The following is a 25,130-nucleotide window of genomic DNA, read 5'->3' as shown; positions in this document are numbered from 1 at the left end:
GTATGAGATCTTAAATCACCACCTATTCAAGCTTAACCAGCAGAAGAAGAATCGAATTTCCTCTCACTACTTCAAGAACAAACCTTATCTTTTAATCTTCATCAATCTCCTCTGGGACTTCTCGATTTCCAATTGTCAATTAATGCAGATGTAAAAGTTATTGCGGGTTTTGTTCACCTATTTGTTTTTAAAGTGGGAAAAACATTAGTGGGGGTTTCGTTCACCTATTTTCAAAAAGGAAACCCATCGTTGCATAACGGAGTCAATGCGGGTCAATGTTGGTCTTTAGACAAAATGCAAAGACCGGACAAATGTTAGACCAAACCCAGATTTAGGTCAAAACCTGAGTACCAAAAACCAAATAACCTTACTTTCTAACCATAAGCAAACTAAACCATTACAAGAACCAATCACCTGAACATAGTGTTCATCTTTAAACGGGTAATCTAACTCAACAGAGTTCTTATACAAGTCTTTTTAGGAGACTTGTATTAATGAATGATAACTTATGGAGGAAATTGCGTAATCTTTCCCCTTATGACAAGAAGTAAGCATGAAACTAGTGTTTTTATTTTGGGCAAGATGTGGGTTTTAATAAAACTAGGATTAAAAATTAGTCGAAATCAAGAATTGCAAACACACTTACACGTAAGTAATGATTGCACTGGTAACCGTGAAAGGATATCAAAGTAAAGCTCTTCTGGAAGGTTGGGAATGGCTTCTTCTCCTTCGAGAGACAACACAACTGGAGTTTTCTGATCGGAGGACTCTTTTAAAAGCTATATATATATATATATATATTATAAGGGACAATGGTGTTTGATTACATCGACGGCTCTCTACAATTTAGACACATAAAGAACGGCCCAGATTGAGGCACCTATTTAAGTTATTCAGTTACATTTATGGCATATAAAGAATGGTCCAGATCAATTCACATAATATTAATTACCTTAGATAATAAATATATTTAAGATTTATTTAAATAAATTTATATAAAGAAGGGTCCAGATTTATTATATAGATTTATTATAAATCTTAGGTAATTAATAAATTTATTATAAATCTATATAAATTTTTTATATAGATTTATTTAAGATTTTCATTATATATTTTAAGCATATAAAGAAGGGTCCAGATTAATGCACATAATATTAATTACCTTAGATAATGAATTTAAATTGATTTCCCATTAATTTAATATCATTTATTTGGGAGTTATTCCTCCAATTTAGGCATATAAAGAAGGGAATTGTCCATTTATTTGGGAGTTATTTTTATTCCTTCCATTAACTTAACTCTTAATTTAATCCTTTTTATAATCAAATTCCTATCCCAAAGGTTCATCATTTGCACAATTTTATTCCCAAGGTATGATTCAGTATTGTTTTGGTTAATTAAGATAATTGTTGTTAGCTTTTCTCTTTAATGTCAATGAATTCATGGTGCCTCACGCCTAAGTTTTATGTCATTTATGCAATCAAAAGATATTGATCAAATATTGTATTTGATCAGTTTAGTTTCTCTTTGATTCTTTTCATTAATATTTTTTTTTGTCCCAATTTTGTTTTTTCATTTGCAGTCAAAGATATTGATCAGATATGATTGCTATCTATTCGTTTTCATTCTTATGTTAGTTTTTTTTGATACCATACCATTTAATTTCTATTTTTTTTCACACAATTTTTTTTTCCTCTGGGTAGGGAATTGTCCAATTAGGGAATTGTCCAATTGTCCAACTAAGAGTATGAACAGTTGAGAAATGCTATTTACCGTCCCAAGTTAAGGACATAATAATGAAACATTCGTTTTCTTCGTCATATATTTTCACTCCAGGTAAATCCTATGATTTTGGCATGAAGAAATGATAGTCTAATTGGACAATTCCCTGCCCATAGGAAAAAAAATTGTGTGAAAAAAATAGAAATTAAATGGTATGGTATAAAAAAAAAACTAACATAAGAATGAAAACGAATAGGTAGCAATCATATTTGATCAGTATCTTTGACTGCAAATGAAAAAACAAAATTGGGACAAAAAAAATATTGATGAAAAGAATCAAAGAGAAACTAAATTGATCAAATACAATATTTGATAAGTATCTTTTGACTGCATAAATGACATCGGAGATGTACAGTTTGGACATATAAAGGATGGTCCAGATTGAGGCACGTATCTAAGTTATTCAGTTACATTTCTGGCGTATAAAGAATGATCCAGATTGAGCTACAAATTAATTCATATATTGCTTTTACTTAAGACAATGAATTATATTTTTAATGTGCATTTATTTGGGAGTTATTCCTTTCATTTAATGTCAAACCGTTATTTTTATTCCTCCCATAAAAAATCTACATGCCAATTTTTATGTGATTCATGCAGTCAAAATGTATTGATCAAATATCTATATTATAAAGGACAAAGATTTTTTTTTTATTTGGACGGAGATGTACAGTTTGGGCACATAAATGACAATCTATTTAAATGATGACTGAACTGCATTTTTAATTTGGAATGCAGTCGACAAGTTAATCTTATCAAACTAGGAATTTCTACGAGTTCCCGCTTGGGACTTTCGGTTTTCAAGTTTGTTGGTATTATTTGCAACAACTGTGAATGGGTGGTTATATCAATCACTACAAATGAAACTGGGTGGAGTTCCAGTGTACACGCTTACATTGGATATTTTAACCACCAAAAAAATTACTCTATGTTGTATGTATATATCAATATGCATAAACATATGGACATCCTAATCACCATTTAACAAGAAACCGCTCTCCCTGATGTTAATAATATCAATCAAAGCTTCGAATTCTGCTTAAGAAAGATTATCATTCCCCCAAATTTCACACGCTCAGGTCATGGTATTCTCCCCAAAAAATAAAATAATAATCAACAGCAAAACAACCCATTACCCCGTGCCTAGTATATATATACGGCAAAATATATATTTGGTATTCATGGGCCAATTTTGTGAACGGATTTGGGGGTAACCGGCTTAGACTTAAACAATATGGCCAGGTTGTACATTTTTTGGAACATGTTGCGGGGATTGTGGGGTGGCATAAATTTTTACAGATTTTTTTTTAGTGCGCGTTAAAAACTAGAGGTATTGCCCTGGCCCTGCGACACCATCCCATGTACTCTTTGTTTCCTAGTTTGTGTTAGGTACTTCAATATTTAGTTGTGATTTCTATAAGTAGAACTTGCTTGATTTAGGATTTCTATATGCGAGAATTACTCTCCAAGTCTGTCTCATATTTGGTATATCTTTTAGCCTATAAATAAAATCTGTGATGGTAACTTGGTACATACATATAGCGCCGCGGGACAGAAATTTCCACTTGATGTAGAGAGACGGATATAACACCTAGGGTTCAACTCTTTCTCTAATCCACATCCACGTTTGCTTGTGTTTTTAGTTGTCGTGTTTGTTCTTATACTGGGGTCAAACTTATGTTTTTCGTTTTTCACGTTTCTGCTATCCTAGAATGATTTGGATATCGACAATCTGATAGAGGACAAATTTGTTGATCGTTTTTTATTTCGATCAAAATAGAGATTTGTTGTTGTTGTTTGTGTGCTGACTTTAATCAGTTATTGTGTACAGTTTTTTTGTCAAACGGCGAGTAATTAGAGATGGGTGATGATAAGAATTATACAAGAAGAAATTACTTATTGAAAATTGAAAAAGATGTTCAAAATTGGTGGGATGAGAATGATGTTTTTAAGGCAGAATCTTGTGAAAAGCCTCCAGAACCAGGTGAAAAATTCTTTGGAAATTTCCCTTATCCTTACATGAATGGATTGTTTCATATAGGTCACGCATTTTCATTATCGAAGCTTTAGTTCGCTGCTGCTTATCAACGATTGAGAGGTGCGAATGTACTTTTTGCCTTTTGGTTTCCACTGTACTGGAATGCCCATTAAGGCCTCTGCTGATAAACTTGTCCGGGAGATTGAAAGATTTGGAAATCCACCTGTATTTCCGTTGAAAGAGGACCAAATTATTAGCAAAGTTCCAAAACCAGAAGTTGATACAATTGGAAAAACTGAATCAGATAAATACAAGAGTAAAAAGTCCAAGTCTGTGTCGTAATCCGGTGGTGAAAAGTACCAATGGGAGATTATGAAAGAGTATGAACTCTCAGATGCTGAAATATCGAAGTTCCAAGATCCATCTCACTGGCTCATGCATTTCCCTCCTCTTGCTAAAGAAGACCTTAAGGCATTTGGCTTGGGTTGCGATTGGCGGCGGTCCTTCATCACAACAGATATGAATCCATACTACGATTCGTTTGTCAGGTGGCAGATCAGGAAATTGAAGGAGATGGGGAAGATTGTGAAGGATTTGAGATACGCCATCTACTCTCCATTAGACGGACAACCATGCGCAGATCATGATAGAGCATCAGGTGAAGGTGTGTTGCCGCAGGAGTATACGCTGATTAAAATGGAGGTTGTTTCACCTTTCCCTGCTAAAATGAGAGCTTTGGAAGGAAAGAAAGTGTTCTTAGCTGCTGCCACATTGAGACCTGAGACCATGTATGGGCAAACAAATGCTTGGGTTTTGCCTCAAGGTAATTATGGAGCGTATGAAATCAACGAGACTGATGTGTTTGTCGTCACCGAGAGGGCTGCACTAAACCTTGCATATCAGAATCTTTCTAGAGTTCCACAGAGGCCGACTTGCTTGCTTGAGCTCATTGGTACAGATTTGATCGGTTTGCCCCTACGCTCCCCTCTATCTGTTTATGAGATCATATATACACTTCCAATGATGAACGTCCTAACTGATAAGGGTACTGGGATAGTCACCAGTGTCCCAAGTGATTCTCCTGATGATTATATGGCTATGCATGATTTGAAAACAAAAAAAGCTCTGAGAGACAAATTCGGTGTGGAGGAAGAGTGGATATTGCCGGTTGTACCTGTAATCAACATCCCAGAGTTTGGGGACAAATCGGCTGAAAGGTGTGCATGGATTTGAAGATTAATAGCCAGAATGAGAAAGACAAGCTTGCTGAAGCAAAGAGGTTGACTTATTTAAAAGGGTTCACCGAAGGAACAATGCTTTTTGGAGAATTTGCTGGTGTGAAGTTCCAGGACCCGAGCAAGCTTTTAGGAAATAACCAGGCGGTTATTTACAATGAACCGGAGAAGAAAGTTATGTCCAGATCAGGTGATGAGTGTTTTGTGGCACTTACAGACCAATGGTACATTACATATGGGGAAGAAGAATGGAGAAAAATGGCTGAGGAATGTTTGTCCGAAATGAAACTCTACCATAAAGAGACACAATGGGTTTCGCAAAACTTTGAGCTGGTTGAATAAATGGGGTTGCTCACGATTTTTTGGGTTGGGCACTCGCATTCCTTTTGATGAGCAGTTCCTCGTCGAGTCTTTGTCTGATTCCACTCTTTACATGGCATATTACACCATTGCACTCTCCGTCAGGGAGCGTGCCGTCCTTATCTTCCCCTCTGAATGCCCCTTCAAGGAAACTTACCTATACCGGGTTAAGGTTATGGCTCTTCCCATCCGGTAATTTCACAGTCTCGCATACATTACCGATGAGGTTTATGGTTGCGAGACTTCAATCTAAGTGGGGTATCTTCGTACCGAGTGCATCATAGTCAGGACTTGTCAAGAGTGGCAAGGTACGCTCCAGACGCCCCGGGCACTCTTGACTCAACCAGGTACCTCGGCGCCCTGATCGAGTTTCTGCACTCCTGAGGGAGACTTTCAGACCTTAGGCTCTCAATCTAAGATTATTATCTTAGACTAAAAATTTAAGGTATCTCTCCCGGATGGGCATTTTCGTTTATTCTCACCCCAAATCTCCATTACTCAAGTTCCAGGGTCGGTGTTGCTTTCCCTTGAGTCATGCTTTCTAGGTTTCTCCGACTATGACGTGCGATAGTTCTTACTTTTCTGCCTCTTGCATGTATGCGAACTAGGTTGCACGCCATATTCGGATTCCTAGTCTATCTGATAATAAATATCATTTCTGTTGCCTTATTTTAAGGTCTTATTTAAAGATTTAACTCTTTCTTTTTTTCTTTGAGGTAATATCACTATATGAAATTTGAATTTTTCATTCCATATTTCCAATATTTGAGTTTTCACAACTCTAGTACAAAGATTTTTTATTGTTTTTGTTTCGCATAAAGAAAAGCATGTGCATTCCTCATACTACTCTTTTTCTCTCCTAAATCTTGCAAATGTTTTGCAGAATATTAGTTCTCTATGCGAGATCTTAGTATCCTTTATTTTTGTCTTGAAAATAGAACTTCTACCTCTGCCTACTTCCTTCTTCTGTAGAACCAATATGTCTTATTCGCTTAGCACTGTTATTCGCATAAGATTCTGCTTCAGTATTCAGCTTATTTGTTTACAATTAACTTCTCAGCTTTAATTTCTGCAAAAGTTTGTGCATTCCTCAACTTTATATACTGCATCTACCATTAAATTCTCAGCTCTTTGACTCTCTGCGATACGCTGTTTCCAATTCCTTCGTTTACATTCTCTTTCTTCGCACTTATAAATGTCGATTTCTGGACAGTTCCTACTTTCAATTGTATCTCCTATGATTATTCCAATGCCATTAGGCAAAGGGAACTTTATGCATTGATGAAATGTCGATGCCACCCCCAGTATACTATGCAACCATGGTCTACCAATTAAAGCATTATAAGGTGATTCGACATCCACTACACAGAAAACAATGTCCGTTGATAGGTTCTGTAGGCAAATTCGCATTGTCACTTCTCCTTTTGGCTTGTTCGTAGATCCATTAAATCCATAAATTTTGTATGTTGAAGGAATTACTCGTCAACTCTTCTGAGCATGGTTTTGTATGTGTGATAGAAAAGGATATCAACAGAACTCTCAGTATCCATTAGTATTCTATTCATAGCCCATGTATTTGCTTCATCCTCTTTATCATCCTCTACTTTCGGATTTGGATTAATTCATAATCTTACCACCAATGGACATTCATGTGATTCTCCTCCGCCTGGTGTTTCTTCCGCATTGAATGAGATAACTTGTTTTTGCCACTCTTGTAATGGTGATACTTTCACAATATTTAGGATCTCTTTGCCTTCAACATCTCTCGCATACACCCGATTTAAGATATTATCATGGAAATCTTCTATATTCTTGAATGAATGTATAATTGAATTACAATACAAGTTCTTCGTATTCGCACCTACTTCAATTATATGTACATTCTTTCCATTATCCGCTTTATACTCATTTCCCCTTGGTGGTGGTGGTGGAAAATTCTTTGGTTGTGCTAAGAAATGGTTCAACTTTCCATGTTCAATCATCCTTAATATGATTTTCCTTACATTTCTGCAGTTACTTGTTGTGTGACCGTGAAATCAATGATATACACAAAATTCTTTACTCCTCCTCCCTGGTGGTGGTTCGTCTCCTACATTATGTGGTTCTGGAATATCTTCCATTAGGATGGTAGCTTCCCATATCTTATCCACTGTGGTATTCAACTTTGGAAAATTTATCTGCTCCCACACTATTCTTTCAGTTTTTTTTTATTATAATGTGTTTTTGGACCTCCAGAACTTCCTGGTTGAATCGTATCAGTACCTCCGCGATTTTGATGTTGCTTTTCAAACTCTGCTTGATCTGCACTACCCATGGCTACCAGTTTTTGTTCCATTTCTGCAACATTACTTTCTTGATTCCCTTGCGATGTACTCGCAACAGTATTTGTCAATCTTGGAAGTAAACTTGCATTTCCACCCTTCGCATATGGTATTGCAACTGGGTACGACTCCATATCTCTTTGTTTCTCTTCAAGTGCTATGTACTCTTCTTGAAATTCGCGCAATTCTGACATTGTTATCGTATCCTTTATCCGAAAGATTTGTGTATACAATAAATCTGTAGCAAAGAGAGCATTCATAAATGCAAGAATAAGGTGTCGCTCATATACTTATCTTCCCATTTCGCTACACATGGTTCTCCAGCGTGTTGTTAGATGACACAAAGTCTCATTTGTTCTTCTGCGAAGTCCGAATGCTGTCTCAATCCCTAGTCTTTACATATTATTGCTGATGTATTGTCCTAAAAAAACGTTATGTATATGGTGAAATGACCAGATTGATTCTACTGGTAGCCCTTCAAAACATTTCAAAGCTTCTCCCGCCAAGCTCGCAGCAAAATATTTACACATGACTGCATCATTATTTTCCCATTGCAATAGAGATCGGGTGTAGGCTTTCACATGTTGTACTGCACAAGCACTTCCATCAAATATACTAGTAAACACTGGTAAGTTGCACTTGGACGGTATTGTTGCCCTTTGGATTTGTCTTGTAAAAGGAGTTTTTCCAGCTTCTTCTACTGCTTCTTCTAATTGTCTCCTTCCACCATTTCTTCGTGTAGTCATCATTTCTCTTAATTCTGCCATTTCTCTCAAAATTTCTTCACTTAAGGTTTGATCTAAATCTTCTCGCATTGGTCTTTTTAATCTTGCTTGCCTCGGTCTATTTTCATGATTATTCTGACATACTTCCTCTTGTATTTAGCATTCTTCAGCTTCTTATCTTCTTCGCCTACACCTTTCTCTCTCAATGTTCATATCATTATGCACTCTATCACGCCTCTCTTCTTCATCTCTTCTTTGTTCTGTATCATCCATGCGATAACGTTCGTATCGTCTTAATCTATTGTCATGATTGTTTTGACATAACGCTTCCTGCAATTCTCTCTCTTCAATTTCTTCTCTTCTTTTCTGTCTATTTCTTTCATCTCTCGCACGTGTAATCTCCTCTTCGCGCTCATACTGATTCCTCACCGTTTCTCTTCCATGTAACATCATCTGCTCTTGTCTTGGATCATCTTCCTCTCTTTCAAGATTATGATGTGTGCAGCGAAGAAGCTCACGTGTATGTTCATATCGTTTAGTTCCTCGATCTTGAATTGTACGTCTTCTCTCCTGTTGATCCTGTGAATTTTTATTTTCTTGCGAATTTTTTTAAATAACTTCCATGCGATGTCTTTGTTTATCATTTTCACGGTTAGACTGAACTTGTTTTGATGAACTTATGCTTGACTTTGATCTTGACCTTGTATCACTTCTTGATCTCTGTTCATGTAACCTAAGATTTTCTTCTCTCAGATCATTATTTTGACGAATCAAATCCGCACGTTCTTCTTCATCTCTTCTCCGTTATGCAATCAATCTTTGTGTAACTTCTGCAATTATCATATCTTCTTCATTTCCATCAATTCTTCCTGGTATTCCATTCCTTTGTGTTTCTTCTCCAGTAGAACTTGTTTGCGAAGTATGAACACTCACTCTATCATAATTAATATCATTGTTCCGCTCTTGTTCGGGCTGAGGTTCATGTTGGAGTTCATTTTCTTGAGTTTCTTCTATTATTTCCTCTTGGTGATCAAGATTTATATTTCTTCTTCTTTCTGCGATTCTATTGCTCCTTCTAGCCGTTGTTCCTTGCTCAATAGTAGATTCGATTCTCACCATCTTTAATTTCAAAGAATTAAAAGTTTTCTCCACAATTTTCAGATCTTACTTTTTCCAAGATTCAATGGATTTACTAACAGGATTTATCACCCATCGTTGTTTCTAGCACCAAAAATGTAGTTGCAAGTTTCCTCACAACCACATTCCACTATAACTATAATCAATATTAGGTAATCGTTATTGAACTCTTCATTGATTATTAAGACTTAAGTCGGTTTACAAGATGGATACAAGTATTACAACAATCTTACTTGCTCCTAGATTTACTTTCTCTCTCCTGATTTCTTATCTCACACTCACTAAAAGAATCCCCCTACAAGTAATAACCTCTCCTCTTTATATAAGATCTTACATAGTGATGACAGCTAAGAGATCCTTTATTTTCGGAGTCTCTATGCGATACACTCGCTCATGTACAATCACTCGTTCTCGCACAAACTACACTTCACACAGATCTTCACACTTTACTTGTGACTTTGCTGACATCATACGGTGCGTCATCTCAACCTTGTTGTGTGCAATCTCCCTCGTTTAAGTTATATGGTCTTCACTTTGCATGCTTACTAACATGTGCGATATTTCACTCCTACAAGGACAACCACTCGTTAGACAATGCAATTTGGGTGGATACATAGAAAACTTAAAGACCATGAATTAATTAATCGATCTTTAAGAAAAAATTAATCAACTAAGCTACAAGGCAACAACAACGATGCCTATGGGGAACTTTAGGGTCGTCAATACAGCGAGCCCCCTGATAGAAACTTTTCCTTTCACATTGAGAATTACAATCCGACCCATCCTTGCATGAACGCAAAAAATAGCAATCATCAGTATAATCTTGTGGCGCCACTCCACCTGCATTCATGTAATAATATAACATTCAGCCAAAAACTAATCCAAACATAAAATCACACAAGCTATACATGGTAAAGTCAATGTGACTTGACATTCGATCTAATTTAGGCACTAGCTCGAAACTCCAAAACATAAATCTCTGAACGAAGAAAAAAGTTCTTGGATAAAAACGAACAGTGAAACTGATATTGAACATACTGAAGAAGTGTGCTGTAATGAAGAAATCAAAGAAATACTAACCAAAAGCTCTGCCAGCATCAACAAAGGAGGAGACCAACATGAAACCAAAGATGAGAGTGATTAGAAGATGGGTTAAGGAGAAGAACTGCTTGAAAGAAGCCATTGATGAACGATACTACCAATATTTTTGTCTCTCTAGGACTGGTTGTTACAATGGTTGTTTAAAAGTTTAAAGAGCACCACCCACTATTCATATTTATAATAGGTATATGCAAGCAAGAACGAATGTTGCCATTTACAATAGAAAAAAAAGCATATGAAAAAGAAGATTTGCTTACGAATGAGAATAATATCTTAATTAATTAGCATTAATGATCATACAAATCTCATGGATTTACAAGAAAAGATATGATTATGTCACTTAGAGAGGGTTGCCCAAAAGCGGTAGTGCGTCTAAACTCTAAAGCTATGAATCACGGATACTTCAAAGTAGGTGATGTATCCGTGTCGGACACCGTATCAGTGTCGGATACTTGGAGATACTTGGGGATACGTATCACATACTCCATTTAAAGTATCCCTTTTTATTAATTACGAAAAGGGTAGGGGATACCTCTCGAATACTCTAAGAGGGGATACTTTCTATAATATAAATGGAGCATACATAATTTTTATCGTTGGAGAGAAATTGAAGCATATATAATTTTATCCATTCAATGAAGAGAAACAAGATTGTACACCAACGTGCTGAGGATTTATTGCTTGTTTATAGTAATATTCATCTCCTTTCACGAAAAAGTTAAAATTATAGAATGTGGGATATCAGTGAATATAAATTTGATACACTAGACGGTGTGAGAGACTTAAAGTTGCAAATCTTTCACTTGACGAGCCACAGCAAGAAGCGGTGGTCTCTGATGGAGACAATATTAACAAGTGATGGGAGATCCAAATGTTAGACAACTTTTATCTGTTTTATTTTAATATTCCAGAAATTATTTAAGATTTTTTTTTCTTTTGTGATTCTTTAACTTAAATGAATTATTATAAAATTAAATGATCCATTTTTCAAAAATCAACTAATCCCCGTATCCATTTCCCCGTATCAGTTACCGTGCTTCATAGCTCTAAAGTCACACATGTGCCAAAGGATTGGTCCGATTGGATCAGTTTTGTTATAGTTTTAGATGAGTATTGATTTGTGTTTATCTCGAGTAAACAACACTTGTTTATAATATTGGTGAACTATATACGACTCTTTTACACATTGCAAGGAAAGCCTTGATATGAAGTTGTCAGACAACACACCATGTTTGGGGGCACCCATGTTTGTAAATTAGAATGGATAAATCACTGCCAATCCTGAGATGGAATTGTGTCTTCTGTAAGTGCTTTAGATAGTGCTTCAGAACAACAAATTCCGAACAATTTCTAGGCATTTTGGGATCATGCACATTTGTAATATCAACCAACTGATAATGAATAAACCAGGATATGGATGCTAATTAGGGCAAGAAAACAATAATTTACGAACTCGTACTTGAAACAAGTAAACAAACAATAAGAACATAATCAAGCAATCAGATCATAAAACAAATGAAAAATAAAATATTCCACGAAAGGGCTGATATATGTCAACGAGCATTATGCTGGATGGGAAGCTGAATGCTTAAATATTCTCCGGGCCAATTATAACACTGAAGCGCGGGAAGTCAAACTTGATTCAGAGATTGAATCAGCTTTGAAGGAGTGTAATGCCGAACAAAAGCTTTACATGCCATTTGGTGAGATAGAGGTTCTCCAGCAGAATCTGGAGCTTATCAAAAGACACTTGGGTCACTTTAAACTTGAGCAAGTACAAGTGTTGGATGCATCGAATGCTGATGAGATAGCTGGACAGCATGTGAAATTGTTAAAGCAATGTCCACCTTCACCGGGGAGTCCAACTTACATGTTTTTGAGCTAGTAAGAACTGCATATATCTTCCTGTATTTTTTATTTTATTTTATTTTATAGCCAACAAACAAATTTCACGATAAGCAAATTACTTTGTTAAGTTTAGAAGAGTACTTGCGGCATCAAAACCATAAGGATCAGGGGCGGAACTACAGCCAGACAAGGGCTGGCTTAAGTCACCCTTGAGAGCCCAAAAAGCCTTGTTTTCCACTACCTATTTTAGTTGGGCTGCTAAAATTAAGCCCACGTACTAGGCTTAAGCCACCCCTAAAAGCCCAAAGCCACCCCTAGGTTATATTTCCAGTTCCGCCACTGATAAGGATGATACGATCCTAGCACTTTTGAGTGTTGATGCTCCACGAATTTCGTCCATAAAAGATTGTGGTCTAGGAAATGTTTTACTATCAAATCAAGGATGAGACATTAGAATCCAAACCAAGGCCTTTTGATCTCCTAGCATTCGGGGGAAAAAAAGAGAGGTTATATTTAGACTTTCTCCATGCCATGCCATGCCATGATTTTATGTAGATATCATCATGGATGATTTTCAGTTAAAAGATCCACATACGAATAACCTCGGATATCCATGAGATTTTTTTGACACCAGCATTGAAGGCGCTCAACTCAGTTACCAAACGTACAGCTCAACAAATCACAGGTAGCTTGGAAGTGTAGCCCACTTTTTTTATTTTTGAGCTCACATGGTTCTCGTAGTCACTAAATTTGCTTAGTTGTCATCATCCATTTCTCCTTTGTTTTCGTAAAATTTCTTAAAACCAAACCTTCTTCCAAGACACCCAGGAAAAAAAAATGCAGCTGACCAGCTGTTAAATGGAATTTCCTCATCTCCTTCATTGAGAAGCTAAGCTTTAATGAAGACTACTACTAAGAAGAAGAAACCAACTTATTTCCCAGGTCTTCTTTTCCTCATTCTCTCTAAAACTACCATCTCTGTTTTACTACTAGTACTCTACACCTCCATTAAACCATTCACACTAGTGCCTCTTCATCACGAGATACCTGAAACAAACTAGTATCCGTCTCATCATCACGGAAAAAGTTTCAGGCTTTCACCAACATTTCCACCCCTTTTTAAACCCCCCAACAAAAAGTATCATTTCTTCGTCCATCCATCAATCATCATTATCAAAAATGAAGAAACTATATCACTTAATCACTGCTTCATTGGTACTCTATCTTTCCATTACAATTTCAGTAACAACAGCAATGTTAGATCCAGTAGACTTCTTAGCATTACAAGCAATTCGAAAATCTTTAAACGATTTACCAGGTTCTAATTTCTTCTCATCATGGGATTTCACTTCTGATCCATGTAATTTCAACGGTGTTTACTGTGTTTCCGATAGGGTTATCGCGTTGAACCTTGGTGATCCTACAGCTGGTTCACCAGGTTTAACTGGTCATATACATCCATATATTGGTAAATTGTCATCTCTGATTGAGCTCTCCATCGTCCCCGGTCGGATCATAGGTACACTTCCGGACACTCTTAATCAGCTCAAGAATTTAAGATTTCTGGCTATCAGTAAAAACTTCATTTCCGGTGATCTTCATTATTCAATCACAGAACTGAAGAATTTAAGAACTATTGATTTGAGTTATAATCAATTAACAGGTTCGATTCCGAGAAGAATCGGTACATTCCGGTCACTGAATAATCTCATACTCTGTCATAATCATCTCTCCGGTTCTATTCCACCGTTTTTTACACAATCATTGACTCGGCTTGATCTTAAACATAATAAGCTAACTGGTTATTTGCTCCGGTGGTCTTTTCCTTCTACATTGCAGTATCTTTCTTTATCCGGAAACCATCTGACTGGACCGGTTAACCGGTTGTTAACTCGTTTGAACCGGTTGAATTATCTTGACCTGAGTATGAATCAGTTTACGGGGAGAATTCCGGCGAATTTGTTTACATTTCCGATTTCGGATCTTCAGTTGCAGAGGAATATGTTCACAGGTAATTTACAACCGTTGAATCAAGTGATGATTGGAACGATTGATATAAGTCATAACAAATTCTACGGTGAGATTCCGCCGTTGTTTTCATCGGTACAGAAGTTGTATATGAACCACAATAAGTTTACAGGGAAAGTTCCAGAGAGTATGGTGGCGAATTTAATGAGCGCAAATATACAGATATTGTACTTACAGCATAATTATTTGAGTGGGATACAGATAAATCCAATGGCTGAGATTCCACTGAGTAGTTCAGTGTGTTTACAGTATAACTGCATGGTACCGCCTACACATACCACATGTCCAGCTAGTGCTGGAACGGAGAGCACAAGACCGGCTGATCAGTGTGGAAGTGGATGGAAAGGCAAGCAAAATTGACAGAATTTGTTGTGGGAAAAGGGTAAATGGGAAGAAAAAATAAATAGGATTATATACGTGTTAATCAATTGTTATATTTTTGGGGGCTCGTACGATAAGATTATATTAATAAAAATTTGTATCTCGAAACTTAAATGTATAAAATGGGAAAATATATTGATCCAACGTTTTTGATCCTGCAGCATCACGATCGTTCACAATCGTAAAATGTCTGAGCAAATATTTGGATTATATAGTTTTGGTTTGTGTATGAGAAACTGTGTTATATTTTGTACTTGTTAATAATTGCTTGAAGTGGAAACTTTGATATGTGTAAGATGAGTCTAATTTTGTTCACATATATAATGAACTCATCATGAATTCAGTCAGTCCTAGTTAGATATGTAGATTACTGTTCATCAATTCCGGTCTATCCCCATTGCATGGGTTCTGTAACAATAATGCTATGCAAATAGTGACCAGTCATAGGAAAGGTAGCTCATGAAATTGACATCTCACCATACTTCCACAGATCTTTCAAAACATTAAAACCCCATGGGATCATGATGAGAAGAAGGAGTAGCAGTTGTTGTTTTGATTTAGCTTTTCCTCTTTTCTTTTTTTTTTGTTAGCTAGTTGTCCTGTCATGACTTTGTGAGTTGGAAAGATAGATTGGGGACCAATATGTACAGTTCATGTACTTTGCAACTCAAGAACATACGCAACTTAACAATATTGCAAAAGCCAAGGCAACCAAAGAGTCGGTGTATACTGCATTACTCCTGGTCTATTTAACAATGCAAAAAGATATATTCTGGATAAATAAGAGAATATCACAATAATGTAAAGTTATTAAGTGATGACATCAGTCAACAGAATTTCATGAGTGGAGTTCGAAACTCGTAAGTACCTAATTATTTGTTGATATATATATATATAAAAAAAAAACGGAAAATGGGTCATTCGTCCAAATATTTTTAAAACATGGTTCTAATGAACGAGTAAAAATTAGTATGGGTGAAATGGACACAAAAAAATAGAAAGAATGAAACTGGATTCATCCCGGCTTAAACTTAAAAAAGAGCGATGATTAAACTGGATGCATCCTGATGTAAATGAAAAATAAGAAAAAGTATTTGAAAATGGATAGGATGAAACTGTTTACATCGTGACTATTTTTAGTTTCTCGTTCGTTTAAACAGTCTCAAATTTTATATTTTTTTTTTTACCCAGGAAAGGTTGATCTTGGTATTTTTAACCAATTTTGTGAAAGAAAAAAAACAAAAACAAAATTGGATAATTAAGATTGCGTCACGCTCTGCTATAGCGAGCTTCTTATTGTGTCTCTTTTTGATGATAATATACAATCAATCAAAGGGGTTTCAATTATATTTTGATGATGGTGGTGGTAGCGGTACAAAAATTAAAGATGCACGAGTTGAAAGGAACAACATGCATTTGGGGACAGGGAGCTGCTTTTCAAAGTTTTTTGGTTGATTAGTTTTTGATGCATGATTGATTGATTAAGGATTTGGCTATCAAGTTTTTGGGACTTTGATGAGGACCAGTATTAATTAAATACTGCAGAATGACAAACAAAGACAAACCCATGAGCTGTGTTGCTTCTTTGCTTGTTGTGGTAGGGACTAGCCATAGCCATTGTTGTGAACAACACAACAGCCTTCAACAAATCTTCTCTCCTTGACCATTTTGCTTTATCTCTAATCTCTATCCATTTGCATTGTCTATAATTCTTTTTCATTTGATTCAAAAGCTTGATAATCCCAATTAACCCTTTATGGGTTTGGATAGATATACCAAAACCTAATATTCAAACAAGAGGATCTGAACTAATCCCTAGACTAGTAGTAGTATCAAAGAGATAAAAGTGGTTCTTGGACTGGCGGTGTATCTTTCTTTATAGGGATCTCGCACTTCCTTTCTGAAGGACCCATTGGTGGTTCACTAACACCTAACAATCATTCTCCATCCGCGATTCCTCGTGGAAAATTGTCTAGACGAGTGTCACCTTTAAGTTTGGAAATACTTTGAAATCCAAAAAACTTCAGGTTTTCCAATGTCTAAAAAGCTCACTAATAGAATGGCACTATCCAAAGACGGCTCTAGTGGAGAAAAAGATCATCATCCTCCTAAAATCTAAAGTCATGGGATCAACATCCTAAGAAGACTGCCATCTTTCACTAAAGCTCTTTTGACCAAATCAGTCTGGACTCCGGAGAATGTTAGATGATCCAGATGCCTCCTCCTAGGGTAAATGATATTACTTTCAAAAAAAAAGTGTAAATGATATTAGCTGTAATGGGTGTTGGATATGAAGAGGTATTTGTTTGTAATCTTAAAAGTATTGTTATGAAAAATTATGGCCGGCAAATGGACAATGGCAGAGGCATCAACGTACGGAAAGACATTTGGTTTCCATCTCCTAATAACTGACAAGCAGTGACGGAAAAGCTGATGGATTCCAGACGCGTCATTTTTAAAGCATACAAATTTTGCATGTTTTGGCCTAATAATTCATGATTGTGAGGGGGTTTTACATGGAGCAACGACAAAGTACGCGCGAGGACACAAATCACGATGAAAAAGCTTGTGATGATTGGATAATTTGCACACTTATTTTTGATAGTAAAACACAAAAAGGAGTTGAGAAGATTGCCGTCTTCCAAAAAGTTCTTTTGACCGGATTATCCTGGAGAATGTTAGATACTCAGATGCCTTGTGAGTATAGATTCTTAGGCATAAATATTTTCCCCTGGGGTAACCCAATTAGTAACGATATTATTAATTTTAGCCGTAACGATGGGTCTTGAATATGGGTAAGTATTTGTGTTAAACATTGTTATTAAAATAAACTGTGTGGAACAGCTGATTGACAAGGATACTAATCAATGGAGCTTGAATCTTCTGTCAGTTTTATTTGATATTCATATTGTTGAGCAAATTTGCAATAAGGATTCACATGCACTTTAAGGACAAAATTAGATGGATAGTGAATGTTAAGCAGGTTATTTTCAAGGAGCAACATGTGAATGTTGAGCAACTCGAGTCTCTAGACGTTGAACAAGCTCAAGCAATGGCTGCATTGGAGGCTATTCAATGGCTGAAAACGTAATCGCTGTGGTTTGTGTTAAGTGGACTGCTTGCAGAATCATTCAAGACCGTACTTTCTTTTTAAACTCTTGTACAAATTGGATATGTTCATTTGTAAGAAGATCAACAAACTCTACAAATTTCATTAAAAGCGATATGCACGGAGACATCGAAAACGTAAGACAATGAATTAATTAATGGATCTTTAAGAAAATTTATCAACTAAGCTGCAATGCAACAACAACGGAGCCCCCGGCGACCGTTAGGGTTGTCAATACAACGAGCCCCATCATAGAAACTTCGCTGTTCGCATTGAGAAGTACAATCCGAACCATCCTTGCATGAACCCAGAAACTGGCAATCATCAGTATAATCTTGTGGCACTACTTCACCTGCATTCATGCAACGATATTAATCAAAAAAAGTCAGCTAAAAGCTAATACACACATAAAACCACACATAGTATGGTAAATTCTTTCGTTCGATCTAACTTCGGCACTAGCTTAAAGGTTCGATAACAAAATCTCTCATATTAGGATCAAAGAAAAATGTCATCAATAAAAAACGATCAGTCGAACAAAATCATAAATATAATGAACAAGTGTGCTGTTATGAAGAAATACTAACCAAAAGTTCTACCGGCATTGACAAAGGAGGAGGAGACCAAGATGAGACCAAAGACGAGAGCGGTTACAAGATGGATTAAGGAGAAGAACTTCTTGAAAGAAGTCATTGATGAATGATACTACTGATATTTTGTCTCTCTAGGACTGGTTGTTCGAATGGAGGCTCAAAAGAGGTGCATATGTTAAGAACTATAAAGAGCACCACCCACTATTCATATTTATAATAGGTACATGCCAGCAAGAATGGAATGTTGCCATTTCCAATAAAAAAGCATATGAAAAAGAAGATACGAATGAGAATGATATCTTAATTACCATTAGTGATCGTACAAAATCTCTTAGATTTACAAGAAATAGATATGATTACGTCGTGACATATTAGGCTAATTAATGAGCGTTTAGGAAGGCTCATTTCATTAGGAACAATGGTCCCCGTGTTCCTCGAATGGATAGTGAGAGTGTTGCCAAAAGTGGTAGTGCGTCTAGAGTCACATATGTGCCAAACGATTGGTCCGATTGGATCAGATTTTGTTCTAGTTCTAGATTGGGTATTGATTTGTGTTTATCTCGGGTAAACAACACTTATTTATAACATTGCTGAACTCTATACGGTGCAAGGAGTCAGACAGCACAGATGGATGCTGCCTTATTCCGTTGGGGAATATTGCGAGGTCGCTGTACATCCTAAGATGGGAAATGACTAAATGTGTATATCCTTAGATGGTGCTCCGGAACAATGAATTTCCAATAATTTTTTAAGCACCTCATGGAGACTAATTGGGGCAATGAAACCAACAATAATTTTATGAAGTCGTATTTTTTAAGCACCTCATGGAGGCTAATTGGGGCAATGAAACCAACAATAATTCTATGAAGTCGTACTTGAAACAGGTCCCGGTAGGGAATGAATGGACGAGATCAAAACTTCTCTGCATTTGGATCAGTAGCCGGCACATGTGGGATTTTCACGCGGTAGGTTAATCATTTCCGGGCTAATTGGGGCAATGAAACCAACAATAATTTTATGAAGTCGTACTTGAAACAGGTGAACGAACACCCATTTTGGTGATAATGATCTGGTTACTTGGAGCACACCTAGACATACGACAAGAAGCTATTGTCCATGGAAAAGAAAAACAAAATACTCCTGTTGTTAACATTATTATTTGTAATTTGTAAGAAGATATATCTAGTTCATCAATTTCCATACTGGATGATCAAACTGCCTTCTAATTTCAACAAAAAAATTATAAATATTTGTCTCACTTGATTGTAACTCTATCGTCCCTCAATCATAACAAGTTTCACCCAGTCATAGTCATGAAAACTACTGCTTGCTAGATTCTTTTAAGCAATAAAAAAAAAACTATATAACACCGGGATGCATTTACTGAATGTCCGAATGCAGGCGAGGGATCCATACTCAGGAAGAGGCTTTCTCGGGTCAACAGAACTGGGAGACGCTGCTCAGCCAATGGGATGATTGCAAAAATTGTATGAACGCTACCTGGAACTGCACGAATTTGGTGTGAAATCACCAGAGTTTCTTTCTGACCCAGAAGAGGAGGAAGACAACTCCAAGTACAATAGCCACAGGGGCCCATTTACGTATCAAAGCCTGACAGGAAAATGCAATTTTAATCAGATACCAAATTATGATTCCAAATGTAAAGATCAAGTAACATTATGCAAGTGGTTATTGATAACTGTAATATCGGAAAAATAAAATGCAGCACTGATACATTAAAGACAGAAAACGAGACTCAAAGATTTAAGTGCATCTGAAGGTTATGATCACTCTATAACATTGTAACCTGCCTCCAAGAGTTCAGGCAGACTTAAAGAGAGCTACCCAGTAAGACAAGTGGCCATCTATTGTCAACATGCTATCCTTAACTGTTCCGTTTAAGGGAATATTTCCTGCTGTAGAGTCAAACGTCACCATGTGTGCCTAGTTGAGAATCTTAGCATCTATAAAAAAATTTCATTTCTGTTCGTCTGGTGAACATGTTCCCATGCTTTAGTGACTAATGAACCAGAAGGTTATACATAATTTTTAAGTTTTTTGCAAAACAATGCGCATTAATAAAGATTCCACCAGGGTCGAATTTTAGACATTACTACGTATGTTGCCTTAAAGGCGAGAAAAAGAACTCGCTGCAAGAAGACATGTATATACGGTACAAAACAAACAAAATACGAAGCACCCTAGTCTTTGTTATCTTGTTTATCAACATATGTAATCCACTCCACAAGATATTAAAGGAGATGACAGTAGCCATATTCAACACATCCAAGCCGAATCATCAATGATGGGGGCAACGAAAGGCTTATTCGACTGTTGAACAGAGTGATGCAGGGGCATAATATCCTAACCCCATCACAGAAACACTAAAGGTTTTCAAGAACAACATATCTAAGTGACCAGACTGACCTGTCGATTTAAATCTCTGGCTTTGTCAGCATAGATACGAGATTCAGATGTCAACCGGCTCGACATTTGACTGACCTCTGCAGAGTTAAACACAAAAAAAGACGTGTTAGTCCTGCATCAAAGGTAAAGCGAATTGCTAAAAAAATACTTGAAAGTCTCAAGAAAAGCATGTACATAAAGGTGAACAACCAAAACGCATTTATAAGCTACAGGTGCTTCAGTGACCTCGAAATTGGTAAGAGTTTGACAACGACGACAATACACGATCAATTTTGTCAACGGCCTACATTGCCTAGGAAACTCTAGCATTCTGAGTTTTTGACCAGTACTGACAATCAGATTAGACGCCCTGAAAGAACCTTATCAAGACCATGTATATTTGTCGGTGCAGGTTTTTTCTTAAAAAAAAATTTTGGCAGTTGAAGAAGTATTGATATATCTTTAGTAGAAGATACTAATAGCAAATCCTAATTAATCTGTGATCTTTTGCGTTTTCAGCTGATATTCCGACAACAAACATCCAAAGATCGTTTTTGTTGAAGTTAAACAATGTTTTTATTTCCTACTTATTAGTTAAAGAGAACGGCAATTCCTGCACAGATTAGTTAGTTAAAGAGAACGGCAATGTTTTTATTTCCTACTTTTGCGTTTTCAGCTGATTTTCTTTCCAACACAGTTTTGTAAACCAAAAACCACCTGGTTGGCTATTTGATCTCTTTATATAGATGCACGCTCAAACACAGGAAATAAGACTAGCTTCTATGGTTTATGCGACCCAAAAATTAGCAAAAAAGGATGAAATATGAGGTTAGATGAGTATACGGAACTTACGGTCCAATTTTTCACCAACACCAAGAACTTCTTGAACATTACGTGTCATTATCTGGTGGACTTCATAAAGTTCGTCATTCAGTTTTGCAATGTTTCTCTGAGTACGGGTATCCAAGTACAGCTTCTTAGTCTTCTGAATAAATGTATCTACCAAACAAAATACAAGAAATGTCAATACTAACAATTCAAAAGAAAATTTAGGAGCAACGAAGTCTTTATGAATAATTACAATGAAAATTAACAAGTAAGAAATGCGCACAAACTAACCAAATTTAATGAAGGCATAGGGTCTGGCAGCAGTTTCAATTTGATTCCCATTAACTTTTTCAAATTCACTTTTGAGGTCCTCAAGGTATTGAAAGGCGAGTTTCTTTGGATAAGCACGATCGCACATTGTTAAGTAACACACCCGACCTTCTATGATATAGCTGTACCACTTGGTCAAGGAACCAACAAAACCGAATAACACAACTTAAACAGGCAAAAATAGAGCAGAAGTTAATCACAATAACTTATAGTTGAGTAAATGGTCAGAAGTAACACAGACAGACCTTCTTCAAATAGCGATAGGTAATAATAATGGGTCAGTAACAGAGATACTCGTGGTAAAAGTGGGTCAAAACAATGAGTAGATTCTTAAAGTGGATTATCCTAATTGTCAAGATCTCTATTAGGTTCAATATGCAAATTACTGGTATTTAAGGAGCATTACTTATGGAAACATCACATAAAAAATCTCAAAGGATACTGAAAAACAAATGGACCAGTTTCAATAGACATTCTTGAAGCTTCGTTATGCCCTTTGGACAAGTTCTTGAACAAGGCCTTAGCCTGTTGCTTGTAAAACTCAGCATCTTTGAGATCACGGCCATCATCTAATCCTTCTGCTAACGGAAGACCATCAGTAACACGAGCAATCAGTGTCAGTTTCACCATCTTTTATATAGATACAATTCTCTATCTTCACAAAACCTGAAATAAAAAAATTGCAATCACGGAGAAAAGAAATTAGCAGTAAGACAAGACATTTCAGCTGGATCACTTATCATTGATTATCTTGCAATTCAGAAAGCAAAACAATAACATGCAAATTTGGCTACTTTGGCTCTTTACTGTATTACAGCTCTAGAAGTTTTTTGACACCCCGAAGTAGTCAGCCTATCTAGACAGTACCAAGCGAAATATTTAGAAGAGTCATTGGTCATGGAATATCGAATTTCTCATCCTCTAGCCTTGTGTATTTCCTACAGTCACTTATAAACAAGTCTATAAGGTCTAATAACAAGACACAATCTCAACACTTAAACCCAATTGTGGAGCGGGTCCGGGGTTCTCGATTTTTGCATGAACATTAACACAATCTGATGACTTCTTTACACCTGTACCAAACAAGGCTCGTGCAGCAAAGAGATCTGCTAAAACCCTAAATTCGATAAGTGTTCTATCATATAACATCCATCTTCATTATTCCCAACCCAATGCAAACCTAAAGACATCATGATTCATGATTGCAAAGTTCTAAAAAATCTCTAAATTCCAATCAAATCTACTTCAAAATGATCACAAATCCAAAAGTAAACCATCAGTAATTGCACTCATATAGCTATCGACATCGCAAAACCCTAAATTCAACCTAATTGTTCTCAGATTTCCTATAGATCGTAAATCTTAATCAAAAGAAAACAAAAAATAAAAGTCACAACTCAAGCTCAGATTCAAATTGATCAAATTTTAGATTAATCATAACATAAGAAATCAACAAGATCAAGTCCTAATTACACAAAATTTCTCAAAATAAATAGTACCTTTTTCTCAAATTGGGTCTTCCTGTTGGAATTTTATCAGATCTCTTTTCTCTGTAACAGCTTCTTCAAGGATTTCTAGGGTTTCACAATTGTAACGAAGATGATGATGATTATGGGATTAAACCCAGAAGAGGAGAAGAAGAATATTCTTTGGAAGAAGAAGCGGAGGAGGAGAAAATGTAAAGACTTCCTTCAAATCGAAGTAAAAAAATAAGTGACGCGGTTTCTTTCTTTTCTTTTCCTGGAGAGATTTTTGTGGCAGTTCGTCTAACATTATACGCGCAAACGACACATGTGGACCTGTATATTATACTGTAGCTTGTTTGGGTACCCCTGACTTTCCGACTAGGATGGTGCGGCTAGGATGTGGTCCCTCTTTAAATAATTATACGTCCCATAAAGTAAGAAAAATTTGGAAAACAGTTTTATTACCTAACTGTTTTTGTATTTTCTTTCTATAATTTCTGACCTTTTGTCGAAAAAGTGAAATAGTTAAGGGGATTTGGAGGGGCCATGTATTTTAGTTAAATAGGTGTCAGAAAATGAAGAGGGGCCACATACAAAATGGATGTGACCCGACCACACCGTAGCCGGGACGCTTTCAGGAAAGCGAGAAATTGGTTTGGAAACACAATTTCAAAACGATTTATGAAAAACCAAAAAAAGAACGCGCAATTGGGGGATATCAAAACTAATTGGGGATACAGGAAAAGGACAAAAACTAGATCCAAATATCAAATCAGGGTCACCTCTTATCTAACTAATTTTTAAATTCCTAATCTACCCCTCATTAATCAGGTTTAGTGGTTAATAATAATTAGTAAAATCTTAAGATTTTTTGTAAATGATTAGTGTGTATTTTTATTTGAATCTGTGTGAGTGAGGTGAGAGTAGAAGGAGGAAAAAAAAATTGAGAGGGAACTTTTTTTGTGAAAATGGAAGATGATTGTGAGGAGAGAATTGCAGCTGCTGAATCTTTAGCTCAACTACAACAAGGAGCATATCTTCAATCTTCGATTAATGATACCAACTCACAATTGGAACTATACGAAGAACTTACACCCTTGGATCATGATTTTTGTGAGCATGAAGTGTTTTTTGAAGAACCAACCCAATAAAGTAAACCAATTCAACATACAAGCATCCCCAAATGGCGTAATGCTGCTAAGAGGTCGAAAACTTGATTATTTTTTTTAATCCGCCATTTTTTTCTCTGAAAAAAGCTCTGTGCCGACATATAAATAGTATCAATACCATGACGGCACCATCAATACCGGCATCGTATTCATACTATTTCCATGCCGGCTAACAATATCACCCACTTTGAAACATTTACCGGCGTGGTCTTCAACCAAAAATTCCATGTCGGCCCGCAGTTAACTTTTTACCTACCACCGAATATTCTATGGAATATTCAGCCGGCATGGTTCACTCCTAACTTTACCATGCCGGTACCCCAACAAAAACAT

General features: G+C 36.4%; 3 protein-coding genes across 3 annotated transcripts; 2 read left to right on the top strand and 1 right to left on the bottom strand.

Annotated features, from left to right (window-relative positions):
* The first annotated feature begins 4,132 nt into the window (after positions 1-4,132).
* Positions 4,133-5,337, top strand: LOC113329872 (leucine--tRNA ligase, cytoplasmic-like). The gene is made up of 2 exons (XM_026576695.1): positions 4,133-4,936; positions 4,996-5,337. The coding sequence occupies exons 1-2, from the start codon at positions 4,133-4,135 to the stop codon at positions 5,335-5,337; spliced, it is 1,146 nt and encodes a 381-aa protein (XP_026432480.1).
* Positions 5,338-12,893: 7,556 nt separating this feature from the next.
* LOC113330198 (probable leucine-rich repeat receptor-like protein kinase At1g35710) lies at positions 12,894-15,176 on the top strand. Its single transcript, XM_026577044.1, has one exon. The coding sequence runs from the start codon at positions 13,667-13,669 to the stop codon at positions 14,873-14,875; it is 1,209 nt and encodes a 402-aa protein (XP_026432829.1). The 5' UTR covers positions 12,894-13,666; the 3' UTR covers positions 14,876-15,176.
* Positions 15,177-19,715: 4,539 nt separating this feature from the next.
* LOC113330156 (25.3 kDa vesicle transport protein) lies at positions 19,716-23,894 on the bottom strand. Its single transcript, XM_026577003.1, has 6 exons — positions 23,662-23,894; positions 22,605-22,828; positions 22,124-22,284; positions 21,857-22,003; positions 21,026-21,102; positions 19,716-20,209 (listed from the first exon to the last, which is right to left on the bottom strand). The coding sequence occupies exons 2-6, from the start codon at positions 22,790-22,792 to the stop codon at positions 20,126-20,128; spliced, it is 657 nt and encodes a 218-aa protein (XP_026432788.1). The 5' UTR covers positions 22,793-22,828; positions 23,662-23,894; the 3' UTR covers positions 19,716-20,125.
* Positions 23,895-25,130: the final 1,236 nt, after the last annotated feature.

This window comes from Papaver somniferum, unplaced genomic scaffold (genome assembly GCF_003573695.1).
Source record: "Papaver somniferum cultivar HN1 unplaced genomic scaffold, ASM357369v1 unplaced-scaffold_117, whole genome shotgun sequence".
Lineage (NCBI taxonomy): Eukaryota > Viridiplantae > Streptophyta > Magnoliopsida > Ranunculales > Papaveraceae > Papaver > Papaver somniferum.
This window is presented reverse-complemented; position numbering and strand designations above follow the sequence as displayed.

Bases quoted from the DNA above. Each gene is read 5' to 3' on its own strand.
- LOC113330198 (XM_026577044.1), top strand. From the start codon at position 13,667: ATGAAGAAACTATATCACTTAATCACTGCTTCATTGGTACTCTATCTT.
- LOC113329872 (XM_026576695.1), top strand. From the start codon at position 4,133: ATGAAAGAGTATGAACTCTCAGATGCTGAAATATCGAAGTTCCAAGAT. The intron at 4,937-4,995 runs GTAATCAACATC...ATGGATTTGAAG, and splicing joins GGATATTGCCGGTTGTACCT to ATTAATAGCCAGAATGAGAA.
- LOC113330156 (XM_026577003.1), bottom strand. From the start codon at position 22,792: ATGGTGAAACTGACACTGATTGCTCGTGTTACTGATGGTCTTCCGTTA. The intron at 21,103-21,856 runs GTAAGTTCCGTA...TTAACTCTGCAG, and splicing joins TGTTGGTGAAAAATTGGACC to AGGTCAGTCAAATGTCGAGC. The intron at 20,210-21,025 runs GTCAGTCTGGTC...TTTTCCTGTCAG, and splicing joins CCAGAGATTTAAATCGACAG to GCTTTGATACGTAAATGGGC.